We start from the raw sequence: 19,685 nt of genomic DNA, 5'->3' as shown, positions 1-19,685 counted from the left end.
GGTTGAGAGCAAATCAGAAATGCCACATGTTTAAATCTGACATTTGGACTGGACAGTAAAGGGAGCACTACATTCAGGGTCATTGGAAGATACTGCATGTCCTTCTAGAAGAACAGCTGAAGAGACCCAAGGTACGTGGAGACAAGTTCTATTAGGTCAGCCTCTGGCATCAGTTAGTAACTGTTGGGTTTCATGGTGTACATTCAAGAGATAGGAGAATTCGAAGTCCATCCAATGATGAGACCTTCAGAGGAAAGAGGACAGTTTAATTGCCCTAAAGCAATCTTTCACCACCTTGACTGCACATTAGGATCACCTGGGGAGCTTTTAAAGATCCACATGCCTGAGTTGTATCCCATAGCAATTAAGGCAGTATCTCAGGGGTTGGAATCTAGGCCTTGCTATGACTTTAGGTTGCCCATGAGCCCACTTTACAGCAAGACTGAGAATGGATGGTTTGAAGTAAGATGTTTACTGAAGTACTTGTGGCTTGTTTTAGCCACTTAAGTATCATACACACACATTCGTAATAACTCACCAATCCACTGCAGCTGTACTCAAGCATGCTTGTATCCAAGTTACAGCAGAGCGTGTGCCGACCATTAAGGAGTCTTGCGTCACTGTAAGGATTCAATGCACATCAGCAAAGCCTGGGACGACAACCAGGAGCTCATGTTGCCACTCTGAGAGGCACAGGTCAGGAACTCTGCACAGTGAAAGGAGATAGGGAAGAATGCTCACAGGTGCGTGTGTGCATTTTCAGGGTACATTTGTATAAAAATATTGGCTGTCTTTGTAAGGATTTTCTTTTTACTCTAAATTGCCTTACCAGTTCTTCCACTCAGCCTCGGTCCAGATCAAATGTGTTCATTCTTGGTCATGTGTAATTCAAATATTGGGGCTGGAAAGATGGCTTGTTTGGTAAGCATGGGGACCTGAGTTCAGATCTCTAGCAAGTATGTAAAAGTAATGCACAATGGTGCATGTCTATAACACTAGGATTTATGAGGAAGAGACCTGCACATACATATGCGCATACCTGCATGAACACATACATATCACACACACACAAAAATAAATAAATAAATAAAAATAAATAAATAAATAAAATTAGGTTGTAGATGCTTAAATGTGCTTCACAGAAAGATGATAAAGACCCCAGCAGAATGACCTCCAGGTCAGGCAGTGAGCAGCCATGAACCACATCTTAAAACTTGAATAAAAGTCCTACTGCTCATAACAGATTCCAAAACTTCTACAAGAAATAAAAAGCAACCGTCTTGAGTTTGTATTCTCAAAAAAAGGGAAAGGGTAAATCATGCCTGTAGTGTTTTCATAATGATGATTATGAATGGATTTTTTTTCCAGAGTTGATTCCTAAATCATCTCTTAAGGAAAAAAAATGAGGAGAAGAAACTTCAAGATATGGTACTGTGGTCAAAATCAGGGAGCAAACCATCCCTTTTTGTGTGGTTTATACTGTTTACATCTCTAAAGCAGGATTGATTCACTATGTCATTGGAGAAATCAGTAAAATGAAATCACATGGTAGGAACCTCTCTTCCTTAGCTCATGGTCTTATTTTTAGTGATGTTTTATGTCCTTTTAGAACTAGTTCCTTTGGGGCTGGAGAGATGGCTCAGTGGTTAAGAGGACCTGGATTCAATTTCCAACACCCACATGGTGTCACAACTGTCTGTAACCCCAGTTCCAGGAGCCTGCAGCAGAGTTCCTGGCCTCTGTAGGTACCAGGCATACATGCATTCCACACACATATATTCAAGCAAAATACCATATACATTGTACAAAATACCTTTATTTTTATAATAATAAATAAATCTTTAAAATGTAATAAAAATACTTTTATCACACATTATTTTCTCACAGATGTCTTCTTTATGCTTATTTTACTCTATACCTTAAGCTTATAAATGCATGTTTTTAAATTTTAGAAGTTCTCTGTAAATGCAGCACAAGGACACCATAAAAATCACATTTGGTATTTGATATAACATATTTGACAGGCTTAACGGGCTAGCAATATATTAGTTACATAGAAAGCACATACCTACCACATTTGAGGGCCAATGCAACTGCTCTGTCTACAATTCACCACATCGCCAACTTTAGTGTAAACAACTACCAGTTGAAAATGCAGTTAACCGAGCAAGTTTCCCAGGCGAACATTAACCAAGGTATCCTGGAGATTATAACTGTAGACTGTGGTTGAGATGGTGACATTAACTCCTTTTCCCTCTCACCCAGAACTAAGTCATCACCCACTCCTCTCAGGCGTCTTTCTCGTCCTACCTTTCCCAACCCCCAGGGGAACATCTCTTTATGCGGGAAAACTCTGAAATTCAGGCAGATCAAACAGCTTAGCTAGCTAGTCTATGGGCAGCCAAGCCAGGACTAACTCAGATCTCCAAATGTGAATCCACTGTATCTTTTCACTTAATGGAACATACCGAATTGTACTACTACCAGAAAAATAATTCTGTTCACAAGGGTAGCATTGAAGCTTAAATTAGCCTGGTAGACAAGCTTCAATGTCTTTAATTAGGGAAGGTAAATATTTGTACATATGCATCATGAAAACATTTTATGAATATTAACTGTATCTAATATATTAAATATACTTAATCTGTTTCACATAGATATTAAAAGTGTACCTTCAAGTATATGTTATGAGAGATAAAATAATGTAGTGAAGAGTAATTTTACTTTAGTCAAAACGTTTAAGACTCCTTTGAGAACATGGAAGAGAGGGTGGAATCCCAGACTTTGGTTCCGTGGGGGTTCTGCTGTCAGTTGTTTGGCTGCTTTTCACAGTGCTGGGGATAGAACCCAGGCCTCGTGCATGCTAAGAATGAACTCCAATGACCTATATCCTGAAATCCACAACTGTGGGATACTTGTTTATCCAATATAAACATTTCAGAAGGAAAACCCTCAGAAAGCAAGATGGAGAAAAGCTGGAAAAACAATTAGGGCAAGTAGGGCTGGGGAAATGTCTCAGTGGGTAAGAGTGCCCATAGCACAGTTCTAATTCCTGGGCCTCATCTAAAAGGCTAGGTGTGGCCATATGTGCTTGTAACTCCGTGATACGGGACACAGATGAGAACCTTGCTGAGACTTGATAGCCTCTAAACTAGCCCTAGGTTCAGTAAGAGACCCTGCTTTAAGGGAATGAGGCAGGCACCCCACATCCTCCTCTTGCTTCCATACACATGGGTGTATGCACGCACATATCCATGTGCATCCATCACACATACACTTCCCCTGTATTGATCTCTCATACATGTGAAATAAACAAACAAAAGATTGGGGATAAAAAAAAAATTATCAGGAGAAGGAACGTGGGAGGGTGTCTCAAAAACAGTGAATGAACTCAACACCTTATGTGACTTCTTTAATCCACAGCATGTGCCTCATACTCCACTGGCAATTGTATTAGAGGAAACATTCAAATATCATCTACAATGTCTTGGATTACATAGGTCTATTCACTTACTATAGAAAATCATCACTGGTTCTAAGGTTAACTCAAGAAAGATGTCTAATTTTAGTGGCATGGAAAGAAAATTTCACATGCTGAATGTGGGTTCTAAGCATCAGGAACTCTGAGATATGCCTTTTGGGGTCAAATTGTCAATGGGGACAGATCCATGAAGAAATAACTCACCCTCATCCCCACCTCTTCTTTTATTTTTCCTAGAATTGCCCAAGTGGAAACTTTCATATTTGCCGATAAAATTACACTACTTATTAATTCGTTGCAGGATCACTTTAAGTATGTTTCATCCAATGATGGGCTATGAGAAACAAAGGTTATTTTCAATTCTTCCAGTTAGTTTACTGTGATATGCTTGAGTTTAACATGCCACCCCCAAATGAAGTTTTTTTTGGGGAGGGGGACAACATAAACTCTTGGGCAATGATGAAGAGCACAGGAAATGTTACATGAAGTGTAAAAATTTACTATTTAGTGTCAGCCTAGATTGTTCAGTGGAAAGAAAACTCAAGCGTGTGTGTATCTATTTCCATTTTTTTTTTAACTTGGCATGTCAAATTGGTTCCTATTTTTATTTCTTGAGAAAATAATGTGTTTGGCTGTTATTTACCAAAACCACATGTGAGCCTTAGCGTGCACACACGCTAGCATTCTGTTTTGCAGTTCTGATTCACTGTCTGGCTCACGCATACCATAATTACCCATATTCATACGCATATCACGGCCTTTGTAATAAAAGACAACACTACTGATGTAGAAACTCCCAACTGGGGTGTGAGCAAAGGAAGCTTTCCACAATCCTGGCTGGTTGGATCACCAGTCTGGACTTTGAAGTCTGAACTGGCCATTGGAAGTATGTGGCCTCCAAAATTCTGCATTTTTTCCTGTCTCCTGGCAACATCATGTATTTGTGCTCTGGCTACCACATCCCTATCCAGAAAGGTCTGCTGCCGTTTTAGAGTTTAAAACAACAATTGGCCACGTTGTCTGGGTTTGAACAATCAGAATGACTGAAAGCCCTCCGTCTCTGTTTACAGGCAGTAACAGCACTGCCTACCCATGTGGCAGCAAAGACTGCCTTCTCCTCTAAGAAAGCGTGCATCTTTAGTTATAAGGACAACCCTCCAGGACTTCTAACACTATCAATTCTTCTTCTTTAGGATTTCACACAGATGAGTTGGATCTGGTGCTGGGGAATGGGTGGGGAGCTAGAAGGGACTTGGAAAGTAGCTATGGCAAAAAATGTTATTGGTGTGAAAACTCCCCAAGGATCAAGGCACTTCTGTCCTTACAGTTACACTCTGATGGCCAATTACCGCAGTGGCTCCTGTAGACTTCATCTCCCTCTAGACCACAGCACTCTTCTTAATCCTCCACAGTCCCTCTCCAGTCCCACCTCCCACTCTGCGGCAACTAGCTCAAAAAGGATCTGAATTTCAAGTGCTGTTATCTTTGGTTCTGACTAAGAGCACCTCTCACTGACAGCATTGATGTGAAGAGCACCTTCCTTCTGCCGAGTGCTTTGATCATAGCACTGTGGGCACACTGACCTGGATCAGTGCTATTGTGTATTTGCAGGATGTCAGCAACTTCTGTAGCCCCGACCACCTCAATGTTAGTGACCTACCCACCCTTCCCTATTGTAGCAATCCACAATGGTTCTAGACATTGCTCAATGTCTCCCAGGGAGTGAACTCACCGAAGGAAACTAACATTTATTTGGAAACTCTGATATGGCAGATGTGCACTAGACGTTTTGTGTAATCTGGCAATCATTCTGTGGAGTCTGACCCCATTTTTGTAGATTAGGAGCCTAGGGGAAGTCAGGGATAAATGTTTTGTTGCTGCTGCTGCTGTTACTTGTTATTTTTGTTTTCTTTTTTCCTAATAGTCAACAATAAAAATAAATTATAACCAGAAAATTGAATTTATTCCTAAAGAAAAAAAGACCTTATTTTTAATGCATTTATTCCATAATATGGCCGTATATATTTTTTGTATTCCCATAAATCATAGATATCTAAATTGAAATTTTGCCAGAAGTATGAAAAGCCAATAATTACTATTTGGTGGGGATTTATTTATCTGAGTCGAAGTTTCTTCCTCTTTTTTATTCCTCTAACACTGGAAAGGGATAAAATAATCTTGAATTTCTCATACCTGTTGGTTTCAGGCATGGCAAGACATCCTTGGGCTAATGCCCATCACTTGCTTGGTGCAGGTCCCTTGCATGACCCTCTCCTGCTCTCTTTCCTTTGGTCATGTGCCTGCTGTCTTTAGCTTTTTTGTTTGTTTATGATCTTCCAACCAACTCCATACAGTATCGCTCAATCTCATTTGAGAGAAAGAGAAGCAGTGTCCCAGTGAGCACATAAAAAAGAAATAATGTTGCTTAGTATTAGAGATTTTTTACAAGCTTGGGAAAGCATGGATATTTCATATGTTTCATACAGAATTTCCGCCCTCATCTTTATGAAACCATAAATGTTTTTGCTCTCAAAACCATTATGAGTTATTAGCTGTTCTTCATTGCTTATATAGTTTAGTAGCATTATGAATCAAGGTGTACTGGGCCTGGAAAACTAACAACCATATATGTTGGTGTCCAAAAGAAAGACATGGTGTTTCATATTTAAGGTTCATCACAAGGTATAATGCTTCCAAATTTTCAGGGTATTTATTTCTTTAAAACAAAATTTATACCTTTAATCCTAGTACTCAGGAGGCAGAGGCAGATGTATTTAATAAGGCCAGCTTGGTCTACCAAGTATGTTCCAGAACAGCCAGGGCTGTTACACAGAGAAACCCTGTCTTAAAAAAAAAAAAAAAAGAATTTCTGATTAATATGTGCCAATGGGTTTGGGCTTTTGTTTTTCATAATAATTATTGGTGTGCAGCTCAGGCTGGCCTTCAGTTTGTTAACCTCCTGCCTCCTCCTCAGGAATACTGGGATCATGACCATTTGCCAAGATCCTTGTCTCCTAAAGACACTTGGGTGTTGCTTGGTTTGTTGGTCATGTTCCTTGAGGGAACCAGCAGAATGATCAAGCCAGTCTGAAAGATTTCAGAGAAACATTCGACTTGTAGTCATTGGAAGAATGAATGCTTGGTTAAGACCATTATATTTGAACTGGTTAATGCTCTCCAGGTCACTAAAACCGTAATTCAGAGGGTTATTTTTCACATAAGACTGAAGACATTTATATTCTACTGGACAGGCTCATTCTATTGGGCAAAGTCATTTTCATTTCTGTAAGATTTCTGCAGGCTAGGGTCTGCCTTCACAGAAACACAAACCACCCTCTCAGAAAGAAAAGTGTGTCAAAGCTGAACAATGCTCATGTGAACTCCCAGAGTCTGACGCAGCTGTCATGGGGCCTGCATGGTCTGCACCAGGTCCTCTGCATACATACTACAGCTTCAGTTCGGCACTTCTATGGATAGGACACTGGAATGTGAGAACAAATGGGTCTGATTTTTGTACCTTCTCTTGGACTCTTTTATTTTTCTGTTGGCTTGTCTGGTCCAATTTCAATATGATGTTTTTTGTTTTATCTTGTTATGTTTTATTGTTATCTCCTAGAAGCCTGTTTTTTTTTTTTTTTCTAATGAGAGACAGAAAGGGCTTGAATTTGGATGGAAGGGGAGGTGGGGAGGAACTGAGAGGAGTTAGAGGGAAGGGAAACTGTATTCAGATTATATTGTATGAGAAAGGAAAAACAAAAATAGTCTCAAAAATGTATTAAATGAAGTTTTCTGGCTGGGATATAGCTCAGTGATGGAGCCCTTGAGTAGCATATGTGAGGCCTTTGTTTCCACCCGTCACTACAAGAGCAAAACCAAACAATTTCTCTAGAAAATTACCCTTGATTGCCTGTTTGACACTAGGAGGAAAAAAAATCAAAGTTGAAAAAGTAAAAGAAACCCATTGTAGAAAGTTTTGAAAAGTACTAAACTTTTAAAAAGAAAAGACGTCCTCAAACCCCTCCCCAGCAAACCACGATCACTGTTAATATTCATAACTTGTTACAAGTTTTTTCTAAAATTTTAACAGTGGAATTATTACTGCAAAGGGAAAAGTGATTGTGTGTTTTCCTCTTACTACCATATGTATACACATGATCTAATTAAAATGTTAAATGGCACACAGTGGTGGATCACAACCTTAGTACCAGTACTGCCAGGGTAGAAGCACAAGTTTCTCAAGTTCTAGGCTACTTAGAAAGTTTCAGGGTAGCCAGGGAAATCCAGCAAGACCCTTTCTCATGGGTTGAGGAGGGGGGCAGGCAGAAGAGAGAAGAGGAAGAAAAGGAAGAAGAGGGGAAGGGGATCTCATGAACATTTAACTCTCTAGCAATCTATATGTCCTGAGTGTTTTAACGATGTTTCCTAACTTTCTACCATTTACTATATTACTTTAGAATACAAAGCATAGGAAACAATATATTAACTGATGGTATAATTATGACCTAATTAAAAAACAAAATAAAGTTTGCCCTCCCTACCCTAAAATATTCCTCTTGAAATATGATCACTGTCCTGTCATTGTGTGACAAAACTTTTCCTAGGGAAACATGACATGTCTACTCACTCCATCTAGTGAGCCTATCACAGACCAAAGTATGGATATCACCATAGTCCAACTTAGCGAACCAATGAGTTTTATTGCGGTTATTTACAGAAGTATGGCAGAGGGGAACAGAAATGACTCAAAGACCCCTGAATAAACAAGGCCCTCCCCAGCATGGGTGACAGCTCATAAAAGCTGGGAAATTGGAGCACTTTCCATCCTACAGACAAGACAGCTCAACAGGTTAGAGAGTGTCCCTTCCAAGTGACTCTGGTCTGAACCTCTTACAGACAGGTTGGCTTGTTTCAGCTTCTTCCAGGCAGCTTGTCTGGTCTCAGTTTTCTTTGCAACTTTTGTCCTTCAAGACTAATCTTTTCAGCTCAGCTTTCCTACCTGGGATTTGGTCTGGCTTGGGCTTGCATGGGTTTTTTACATGTTGTCATAGTCACCATGAGTTATTTTTAACCACTTGCACAAAGTACATACAAGCTTTTTATACTTTGAACTTTATACATAATTTGTTTACAGTGAGACAAAACAAAAAGCATCATATCAAAGTTGGACAAGGCAAACCAACAGGAGGAAATGAGTCCCAAAAGAAGGTAAAAGAATCAGAGACCCACTCATTCACACACTCAGGAATCCCATAGAAATACTAAACTGAAAGCTATAGTACATACACAGAGGACCTGGTACAGACTGATGGTGTAGGCCCTGTGCTTGCTGCTTCAGTCTCTGTGAGTTCATACGAGCTTTTTTTCAGTTGATTTAGAGGACCTTGTTCTCGTGGCATCCTCTGGCTCTTACACTTGTTCTGCCTCTACACTTCATCCACCAGATGAAGAGGCAGAACAAGTGTAAAAATTTGATGGAGATATCCCATTCAGAGCTGTGTGTTCTAAAGTCTCTCTGTGTAATGTCTAGATGTGGGTCTCTGTATTTGTTCCCATCTGCTGCAGGAGGAAGCCACTGTGATGATGGCTAAATAAGGCACTGATCTATGTCTATACAGAAGTCATTTTATTGACACTTTTTTCTTTAGACTAGTAGTATTTGGTTTTACCCTACCTAGATCTCTGGACTAGCTAGTCCCTGGTTCTTGGTCACCCAAGCAGTGTCAAGTATAGGTTTCATCTTGTGGAATGGGCCTTATATCAAATCAGACATTAGTTGGTTAATTCCACAAGCTTTATGCCACCATTGCCTTAGCATATTTTGTAAGCAGGACAGATTGTAAGATTGTAGGTCAAAGTTTTGTGACTAGGTTGGTGTTTTTTTTGTTTGTTTTTTAACATTTGAGAGTCTGGAGAAGAGGCTGAGAAGTTAAGAATACTTATTAAAAGGACAACATTGGCATAAGACACCCCAAGACTAACTTCTCAGCACAGTGGAGATTTATTTGCCCCAGAGGTAAATAAGGGAATAAGAGACAAAGACGGGAGATAGAGGATGAGGGAGAAGGGAAAGGAACAAGAGAAGGGGCAGGGATATTTTCCCTTGAGGGACAAAGGACTGCTTCTGGATACAGAGCAGACGGATGTGGCCCATAGGCAAATGGCGGTTTATAAGGGGAAAGGAAGAAACCCTGTGTTAGGATGAGCTGATTTATTTTGATTGGATGCATTAATTAGGTGAGCTACCAAAAGGGGACTTTTGATTACTGAACTGTAACTCTTTGATAACTGGACCTTGGTAGTCAGCCTCAGGAGGAAGTGGCCACATAAGGAATAGACCTTGGTGGCTAGCTTTAGGAATGTAATCTGATGGTTTTTAGCATAGTGGAGGGAATAGGGGAAGGGCAAGCACTGCCAGAGTCATGTCTGCCATGTTGAAGCTTGCTAAAGCCCCTTGTCTTTGCAGAGCAAATGGATTCAATTCCATGAACTCATAGAGTGGCTCACAACCAACTTTGACTCCAGCAGGAGATCCTGTGCCTTCTCCTGGTCTCCTTGGGCATGAGGCTCATATATGGTGCACATGCATACATGGAGGCAAAATACTCATAAAAATAAGTCTAAAAAACTTAAAACCTTTATAAAAGGTTAGGTATTAGGTTGGTGATAAGAGACCCGCTTTGCATGTATAAGATTCTAGATTTGACCTTTCACACTGAAAAAAAATTAAAATGTACAACATTATGTTTTGATGTACATTATATTTTGATGTACATCTACACAGTGAGACAAGTGAACCTTCATTTTCCAACACATAGAGAAGTCAACTAAAAATGGACCCCAGCACTAACCATGTGACCTGAGACCATAAAGCCAGAAGAAAGCACATGGGGAATGAGTTTCTTCATAGTGGCCTTAGTGAGGATTGTTTTGAATCTCACACCAAAAACTTAGGGGAACAAAAGCAATAGTAAGCAAGTGAGACTACAGCAAGCACAATGACTTCTCCCAGCAAATGAAACAATTACCTACATGGAAAGAGCCTGTGTGAAAATACCACAAATTGTATAGTTGATAAAAGGTTAACATCCAAGATATGTTAAAAAAAAAAACCCACAGAACTGAACAGAAAAAGACAACTCAAATATGAAATAGGCAAAAGATATGAATAGACACTACAGAGGCACAAAGGTGACCAATGGGTGCTTGAAAAGGTATTAAACATCACTTATCAGAGAAATTCAAGTCAAAATATAATGAGAGAGTACCCGTACTTGTCAGACTGGCTGATGCCAAGAGGAAGCATGGGTTGGTTGTAAAGAAAAGGGCACTGCTGTACACGTAGGTAGGGTTGTGCTGCTTGCATTCTGTAACGTTATACTGTGAAGATTGTCCATGGACTTCACTTCTAGAATCTAGGTCATCTGCCCAAAGTTTGCTTACCCACCTCTCTCTTTAGGTCATTTCCAGTTTTTACTAAAACCCCATTGCAGCCATGAAGATTCTACCTGTCTGCTTCCTTGGTAATGGGTGATAGTGTCTCTGGGTGTGTGCAGTCAATCCTCAGTATCCAAGGCGATTGGCCCCAAGAGCTCCTTTACACCAAAACCCCCTGGATGTTGAAATCCCTTGTGTGAAATAGCCCTCTGTTGTCTATGAAGTATACATATCCAATAAAGAACCTATGGATTACTAAAACTTAGCACACTGTAAATACTAATAATTTGTATATTGACTTATTTAGGGAACAAAAGCTATTTTAAATTTTTATTAAATGACTATCTTAAAAGTACATGTTCAGTACGAATGCAATATTCTTCAAATGGTTGGTGGATTCCATAGATGCTGAAGCAGCAAACAGGAGTATCTGGCTACTGCATGGTGTGAATGTAGAGTCCAAGGCATAAGTCACTCCACCTTCAGCTTCAGGGTGCCTCTCAGACTGCAGCTTTAACGCTACCCCTCCATCCCTAAGCTCTGGCAGCCACTAGACTGCTCTTCATTTCAAGGACTTCTTAGAAATGGATTGACACAGTACAGAGCTACGGCCCAAAGGGTGCACCAAATGGGCCTCCCACCCATAGTTGTTGGGGGGGTGGGGCTGACAAACTTCTTTGGAGAATCGCTAAGAAATACTGAAGGCTTTGTAAGCTATATACTTCCTGTCACAACTATTCTACTGTGCTGGAAGGCTAAAACAGCCATGATAACGTGTTTAAAAAAAAAAAAAAAAAAAAAAAGAGTGACCATGTCTTCATAAATCTTTATTAGTGAATGTAGATAGAAATTTCATAGTGTGTCACAAAATGCCCTTCTGCTTTGGATATTTTTGCCAATCATTTAAAAGTGTGAAACATCTACTCTGGTGACACAAACCGATAATTCCAGCTATTTGGGAGTCTGAGACAAGCTCTACCCAGGCTGCAGAATGAGTAAATGGCTAGCCTGAGCAAGTCAGTGAGAACCTGCCATTAAATTCAAAAGTGAAGCTACTAGAAAACATATACCCTTACCTTGTAGGTTGGCGGTTGGCTTTGTTACTCTCCACTCTACTATTTTGGCCTGGGTTTTCTCAGTGGAGCTGAGCGGGGTGGCCAGCAAAGCCTTAGGGATCTGCCTATTTACATCTCCCCCCACAACTGTGCTGGGGTTACAGGCATGCACAAGGTGCTAGGGATTTGAACTAAGGTCGTCATGCTGGGCAGCCAGCACTTTTACCCCTGAGCCATAACTGTTTTATATTTGCTAGATAGTAACCCTTTGTAATATGCATTGTACTGATGTCCTCAGGGCACAGCAGGAATTGCTTCACTTGGGTAAAGTGTGTGTGATTTCTTGTGTGGTTGCTTGATTTTTTTTTTCCTTGTTGCTAGTGTTTGAAGATAGGATCTGGTTTTATAGCCCAGGCTCTTCCTATGTAGCCCAGGCTTGCCTTAAACTCAGTCCTACTCCAGTCTCTGAGTGCTGGTGTTTTAGGCTACCACATCTGGATTGAAAATGTCTTTTGAAGAAAAAAAAAATTCAATTTTAGATAAAATAGATTTAATCAAGCAGTACTTGACTGTGATCGTAATTATGTGCTCGGAGAACTTGGAAGGCAACAAGAGAGAAAAGAAAAAGATTACTTTCTTGCATACAAAAAAGAAAGTCTTTCTTCATGGGGTGGGAGTAGAAGAATGTTTTCACTTTTCTCCAAGACTTTTCAGGACAGTAGTTGAATGTTAACAGCGTATCCGGTTGTGCAATCTATTGTTCTATACTGCAGAAAGTAGCTTTAAAAGCCCTGCTGTGGCCAGGGCTGCCCGAAGGCATGCATCTGATATTAATGAAGTGTTACTCTGCTTTGACAAGTTTACAGGCGTCTCTCTTCTGAGCCAGCTGACGTAATTCAAAGTAGGAAAAGTCCCTCCCACTTGGCATTTGTTAACTGACTATGATGGGCTCCTCTGCCTTTCCTGAAGTGGTCCTGGAATCAGAGAAAGCTCTTGACATCTGAAGAACTTTAGAAAGTCAGGAAGTCATACTGACTAAGATTACACATCTCAGACCAGCAGGGAAAACTGTAGCCTGCGGTATGCTCCTGATCAGCACAGCGAGGCTCAGCTGCCTTTAGCTGGTACCTGGTTCTTGTGCCTGTAGACTATTTCTCTGGAGTTCTGCACAGTTTTGGAACTGGTCTGTCATGCTTGACAGGCACCTGGTGTCTTCTCAGACTCAATGCAGTATTCCTGGGGTAAGCAGAAAGGGGGGGGGGCTGTCCTGATGAACTGTGTGCTCTGGAGGGAAATGGGAATGTACTGTACTTTTAATGCGCCCAAGCTATAATCATGCTAGCTGCTTTGCTGTGTAAAAAAATTCCTGTCATTGCCAAAACATCATATGCACTGCGTTTACTTAAATACTGAGGTGGGTTAAGCAATTAAAACAGTAACTCTAGTTTTAAACAGTCTTGCTGAGATTCCATTAGTAGCTAGAGGAGGGAGTCAGGGTCAGGAGAACTTGATGGAGATGGAAAATGTTTTTCTGGCCATGATCAGGCACTTGTTGCAGACCACTCTGACAGCTTGGGCACTATGCTTTTGGCCTCTTGCTTTCTTCTTAAGACTTTTCTGAAAATCAGGGTGCTTTGACTTCAAGTGTTACAAATTAAGATTGTATTGCAGTTTACCTTTTTCTTTTCTTTTCTTTTCTTTTCTTTTTTTTTTACATTTTGAATTTATGAAGTCCAGACAGGAGAGTCTACTCTTTAAGACACTTAAAAGTGTGGAGCCTTATTGCACAAAGAATGTTAGGATCTTTAGATTCAGAATTTTTACAGAAAACATCATGTAATGTTAATGACACTTAAAGCAACTTTTTATAATACAACCTTATAATAATCATCAAGTTATTATTATGCGTTAACTACATCATCTAAGACTAGGAATAATGATATCTGTGTTTAAGGAGAGTTTTCAAGCAAATTGCATTAGTGATGATATTATTATTTTCCTTTTTTTTTTTTCTGAGAAAAGCTTTGGAAAAACAAAGCAGCCCCAGCAATTAAATTAGAGCTCGTGAATATTAGTCATGAGGTTACAAATACGTGTTAGTAGGATCCACACATATATTTGATAGTGATTTAAATACATGTTGTCTAAAAGTTCTTCCTAGATTTCCTGGTTGTCTCAACCTATACTGCTCCTAGTTTAAGAGGAGAAAATATGTGCTAAGAAAATAGCTGTGTGGTAATTATTTGTTCTGAACTCAGTCACATAAAAATATTGGCACAACAAGTAAATCTGAGGGCACTTGGCTTCATTCTGTGTGATTCAAAACTAGATTCCGTTTTATGTTTTCTAAGGATACAGAACTTACTTCTTGTGTTGCGCGCATTCAGTTGGTGTATGTGCAGGCTGGCGGTGTAGCTCAGTGGTAGAGCCCTTGCTTAGCTTGTACAAGGCACCGGGTTCAGTCCCCAAGGCTAGAAGTAAAACTGTCAGTACTATAGTTATGTTCCTTTAGGCTCTGACATGATTGCCTATTCATTTACTAACACGAAGGATTTCTAGATGTTAGAAAGAACGCATTAGCCAATTTTTAAAACGTTATGTGTGATATAGAAATTAGTCAATACCTCTTCTGTTGTGCCTGTTTTTAGTGACATCTGGAATAATCACTTCCAGTAAGCTTGTCTGCTTTCTAAGAATATTATCAGACATGAGATAGCTACTTCATTTTCTTCTTACAGAGAGATGTTAATTATTAAATTAGCATTTACAACAGATAATGGACATGTACAATCCCAATCTGAATTCTAAGTGCATTTCATTTGTACTTAGAAATTGGGAGCAATGATCCCATGGTTATTTAACAGTAGTGGCAATCTGTGTGACTGTAAATGGGTAGTTTATTCTATAGTTCGTTTCACTCCTGTCATGAAGTGCTGATGAATCTGCCTGAGGAGGTTTGTTCTTTTAAACTTCTGTCCCAAGCCCTGGTTTTCTGTTCCCGTTGACCTGGTGAGTACTCATTTTAGGTTTTTATTGTTGTTCGGTTTGCTTGGGGGCCAGCATCTTTCTATGTAGTCCAGGCTAGCCTAAAACTCATGATCCTCACACTTCAGCCCTCCACATGCTGGGATAGCAGACGAGAACCACCACACCTAACTTGTTTATTTTTGAGGCAGGGCCTTACTGTTTTGTCTACCTTGGCCTTAACTCACAATCTCCCTGCTGCCTCAGCTGCCTGAGTACCTGGAGTTACAAGGCTCTGTCTAGTTTGGTTCTTGTGTAGTTTGTGCCTGTGTTTGAGTAGGACTCATCAATGAATGGATTTTTTTAATGATTAAAATAACACTTCATGAAAACTTTCTTCTCTCGTGTTTAACACTTTTAATCTACTCTTCCTCAACTTTCTGCAGTAATGACAGAAAACTTTCTCTCAAGACTGGGCAGTCATACAGAGAAATTTTTGATAGATACATTGACATATACGTCATTATGTGCATCTACATATATATTATAGAATAGCTTTTGAGACAGTCAAATACACTACATGCTCTTTATTTTTGCTTCAATTCATGTATGATTTTGTGTTATATGTTTTTTCTGAAGTTATTTCAAATCCCAACTATATGAAGACACATTTGAAAAACATTTAATTTTCTCTTTCTTTCTTTTTTCTTTTTCTTTCTTTTCTTTTCTTTCTTTTTTTTTCAAGACAGAGTTTCTCTGTGTAGTTTTGGTGCCTGTCCTGGAGCTTATTGTATAGACCATGCTGGCCTCAAACTCACAGAGATCTGCCTGGCTCTGCCTCCCGAGTACTGGGATTAAAGGTATATGCCACCACGTTTAGCCCAAAAAAAAAAAAAAAAAAAAAAAACACATTTAATTTTCATCTCACACTGAAAGGAAATTGATAAATCAGTATATTTTGTAGAGATGCTTTTCAGTACAACAGACAAGCAAATGTATGTGTGTAGCTCAGATTCAGTGAGCTCGCTGCTTCTCATGTATTCTGGTGTCATTGACTCGTGAGTTGCTTAAAAATGATTTCTCCAGTGGCTGCAATTGTGTGCCAGGATGGTTAGACCACGAATGTTACTTCTGTGTCTTTGTGCTCATTCCTCCATGTAGCAATGACCCCTTAGATATGTGCATGCCTTCCTGACTCATTTTAAATAGGAACCAGAAGTGTTTCTCTGACTTTGGCTTACAGCAAGGGTTTGGATCTTGTCAGTTTTGACACTGGATTCTATATATTCCCCTTACTATATTTTGAGATTTGCAAGTATTATGTCCTCATTTTTGACATCTGTAAAATTAAGAATAATAATATACATTAGCAAGAGAATTTAAAGCAAATTGGAATGCATATAGACTGGTTATACAGAATGGGGTTTGCAGTTACTAAAGGAATACATACGCCCTCCTACATTCTCTGAGATGACTAGGGATGAAGGAACCTAGCTCTGTGACACAAACTGATATTCATAATAGGCAGCAAGGGAAGTTATGTTCTTTACTCACACATTAGAGGAACAAGGGCTCCCCTGGGGAGTGGACTCCTCATTGGGTATCTGTGGCCTATTTATGAGAGGATTGGGATAGGAGGGTAGTGCGACCCTCTGAACCCATGCAAGCACACCAACGTGTAAAAATGTATCTATTTGCTGCTTTCAGCTGATTCTCAAAGTGATCCCCATCTACCAAATAGTGACAAACCAGGGCTTAAGTATTGAACAAAAGGGATAATGGGAGTTAAATATTCCAAGAGAACTGACTTTTTAAATGAATTTTCTCTCTCTTTCTTTATTCTTTTATGATAAGAGCTACTCGAGCAATTACTAGGGACAATAATGGCACAACTATTTAATACTAATAGCAATGTGCATGGTTCACGTAGGAAGTTTTACCCTGTGGTTCATTTCACTCTGTTGAAGTATTATGGAGAATCTACACAGGGACATTTGTTCTTTTAAACTTCTTTCAAAAGCCTACATTTTCTGTTCCCTTTGGTCTGGCTATTGTCCACTTTAGATTTTTGTTTATTATTTAGTTTAGACTTAGGGAAAATCAACACATGAGCATGCATGTCCATTTATTTATGTATTTATGAAGGCATATGATGGCCTAAGGCTACAAGTGTCTGCATCTTTTTACAAATATACACTGCATTTAAATGCAAGCATAATGTTAGTAAGGCTTTGTGAATTATATAGGTACCCAAAGATCTTCATCACCTAGATATGCCAGCCTATTGCTATCACCTTGTCGTATTAGGAAATTATCTTATGGACGTGATCATTTTATGTACTCCTGACAGATTTGCCAAATTATTTTATTACTAGAACTTATAAACTTGGAGTAGCATTTTGCCTTTCAGAAATTACTTATCTTACAACTATTAAAACTGGAAGAAATCTGAAGGAGATGCCATGAGTGTGGGGACACCACCACAGCACAATCTTTGGGCAGGCACTTAGACTGGCATGCTGTAGTCTAGTCCTGTTCAACAAATGTGCATGCTTTTATAGTTGTCTCTACAGAACTCGTGATTTCGTTGACTATCTTTGTCCTTCAACCTTATGCTGACATCACAGTTCAATCACAGCGTTATATAACAGGGTATAGTTTTGACATTGTTTGTCCAAATGAAGTTATCGTTTGTTGTTGAACTTTTATGTGTACATGTATGTATGCACGCATGTGTGTGTGTATGTGTGTGTGTGTACACATGTGCATGCTAGCATGTAAAAAAAACAGGTAGATGCCAAGTGTCTTCCTCCAATTTTCTCAGCTTTAGTTTTTGAGACAATATTTTGAAAGATCATTAAGCCTGGAATAATTATCAATTCTACTAAACTGGCTAGCCAATGAGCTTCAGGGATCAGTTCGTCTTGACCTTTCCCCACCCCAGAGCTGGGGTTACAGACACACACCACCACCCAGTCTTATGGTAAGATGGCAAGAACTTTACCAAATGAGCCATTTCTCTAGACCCAGTTACTAGATTTCAAACCAACTCTATAATTTTGTTTTTGTAGACAAACTTGTAATAACAGTTGTAACTATGTAGTTTTTGACCCCATTGAATAATTTCTATGGACTAAATTTGCAGATGTGGGACTATTTGCATTAATAGGTAGGCTTAAATGTTCCTATTCTCTCTAGTTGTGCCTTTGATATTGCTGTTTGAAATGATTCTATTGGCGGTACTAACATGACAATATAATTAGCCCAACACAGATAATCAAGAGTCTGAAACAGAGGATCATAAAACCAGCCTGGTTAATATGGTAAGATCCCAATTAAGAAAATAAAATAAGCCAACCTTATAAAACACTGGAGATTATTCAAATAACAAAATTATTTAGAGCAGAGGGCTGTTAAATGTTACACAGAATGAGACAAAAGCCACTTCCGACCTAAGATGCAGTTAAATATGAGACATGCCTGTTGCCTTCCCTTTATGCCACAGGTTTTCATTGTCAAGGACAGCCAAAGCCAAGAAAGCATCAAGTCTGTGTTGATTAGGGGGCAGCAGGGCCTGGAGAAGGGACCTAGAAGTCTTGTGGGTGCTTTTTTTTCTGGCCATTTAGAGACCTGCCTCTCTTCTAGTTAAGAACTGAATTTTTTTTCACTGCCTGGTTGAATCTGTAGCCTCCTGCCTACTGGGCAAGTGACTGCCACTGAGCTACACCCCAGCCTCGAGAACTGGAATTTTCTATACTGTTTCTTAGTAAGAGAAATCGAAGTTGTTGCCATTTTGACCTTCATGTAAATTATGTTATTTGTTAGCCTTACAAATGGTAATGGCCTGACTTTAGTCTAATTTCTTAGCTTTGTTATCTAACAGTGACATTTTACCCATCAAAGAAAACAAAATCTGCCTTCCAGAATCATCTCAGGCCCTTATCTACACTACCAGCACATGTGATAGGCATGCTGTTGTCAGGAAGGTGGATACCGCCAATGCATCAACTAAGCAAAGTCTGTTTTGTTCTGTGCTGTACCCTACCTATCCTCATAGTTACTCAGACCAAACAGGGCTTTGAGTTCCTATGTAATAAGTGAATGGACTTCAGTACACTTACAGCAAAAGCATGTGGTTTATTTTTGATAGTTGCCCTGGTACTAGGGTGTGTGTGTGTGTGTGTGTGTGTGTGTGTGTGTGTGTGTGTGTGTGTGAGAGAGAGAGAGAGAGAGAGAGAGAGAGAGAGAGAGAGAGAGAGAGAGAGAGAGAGAGAGAGAGAGAGAGCATGCATGTGCGCATTCATGTAGGTCTAGGGGTGAGGGTGGGTGTCCATCCATCCTGCTTTATCACTTCTCACCTTATTTCCTTAAGACAGGCTTTCTCACTGAACCTGGAGCTAGGCTGATGGCCTTCAAGTCTGAATGACCTTCTTGTACTCAATTCCCCAATGAACTGAGGTTACAGGCACACAACCATGCCCAGCTTTATACTGCTAGGATCCAAGTTCAAGTCCCCATACAAGTGCTCTTATCCACTGAGCCATCTCTCTAGTTCCAATTTATTTGTTTTAAACATGGGAAATGAACTTAATTTTAATGTTCTTTTTTTTTTTTTTAACGTCTCCATTGTCCTGTCTAAGAGGTTGGAAAGGCCCAGGAGGCGATCCAACATTCTCAAAGTACCTCGGGTGGGATAGCTGCTTATCAGTCTTTTCTTGGAGGCCTAGGAAATATTTGAAGAAAGCATATTC

General features: G+C 39.7%; 1 protein-coding gene across 9 annotated transcripts in view; it reads left to right on the top strand.

The window, feature by feature from the left end:
- The window catches only part of Cacnb2 (calcium voltage-gated channel auxiliary subunit beta 2), a 357,073-nt gene that overhangs the window by 185,924 nt on the left and 151,464 nt on the right, over positions 1-19,685 (top strand). The window contains exon 1 of one of the 9 annotated variants that reach the window (XM_042278073.2): positions 12,452-13,211. The exons of the other annotated variants lie outside the window; for them this stretch is intronic. Within the exon in view, the coding sequence (XP_042134007.1) occupies positions 13,161-13,211 (51 nt within the window). The 5' untranslated portion in view covers positions 12,452-13,160. Of the gene's footprint in view, positions 1-12,451; positions 13,212-19,685 lie in introns of those variants that run through there. 9 annotated transcript variants of the gene reach the window in all.

Source organism: Peromyscus maniculatus, chromosome 5 (genome assembly GCF_049852395.1).
Source record: "Peromyscus maniculatus bairdii isolate BWxNUB_F1_BW_parent chromosome 5, HU_Pman_BW_mat_3.1, whole genome shotgun sequence".
NCBI lineage: Eukaryota > Metazoa > Chordata > Mammalia > Rodentia > Cricetidae > Peromyscus > Peromyscus maniculatus.
Note: the sequence above shows the minus strand (reverse complement) of the source record. Positions and strands in the feature narration are given on the sequence as shown.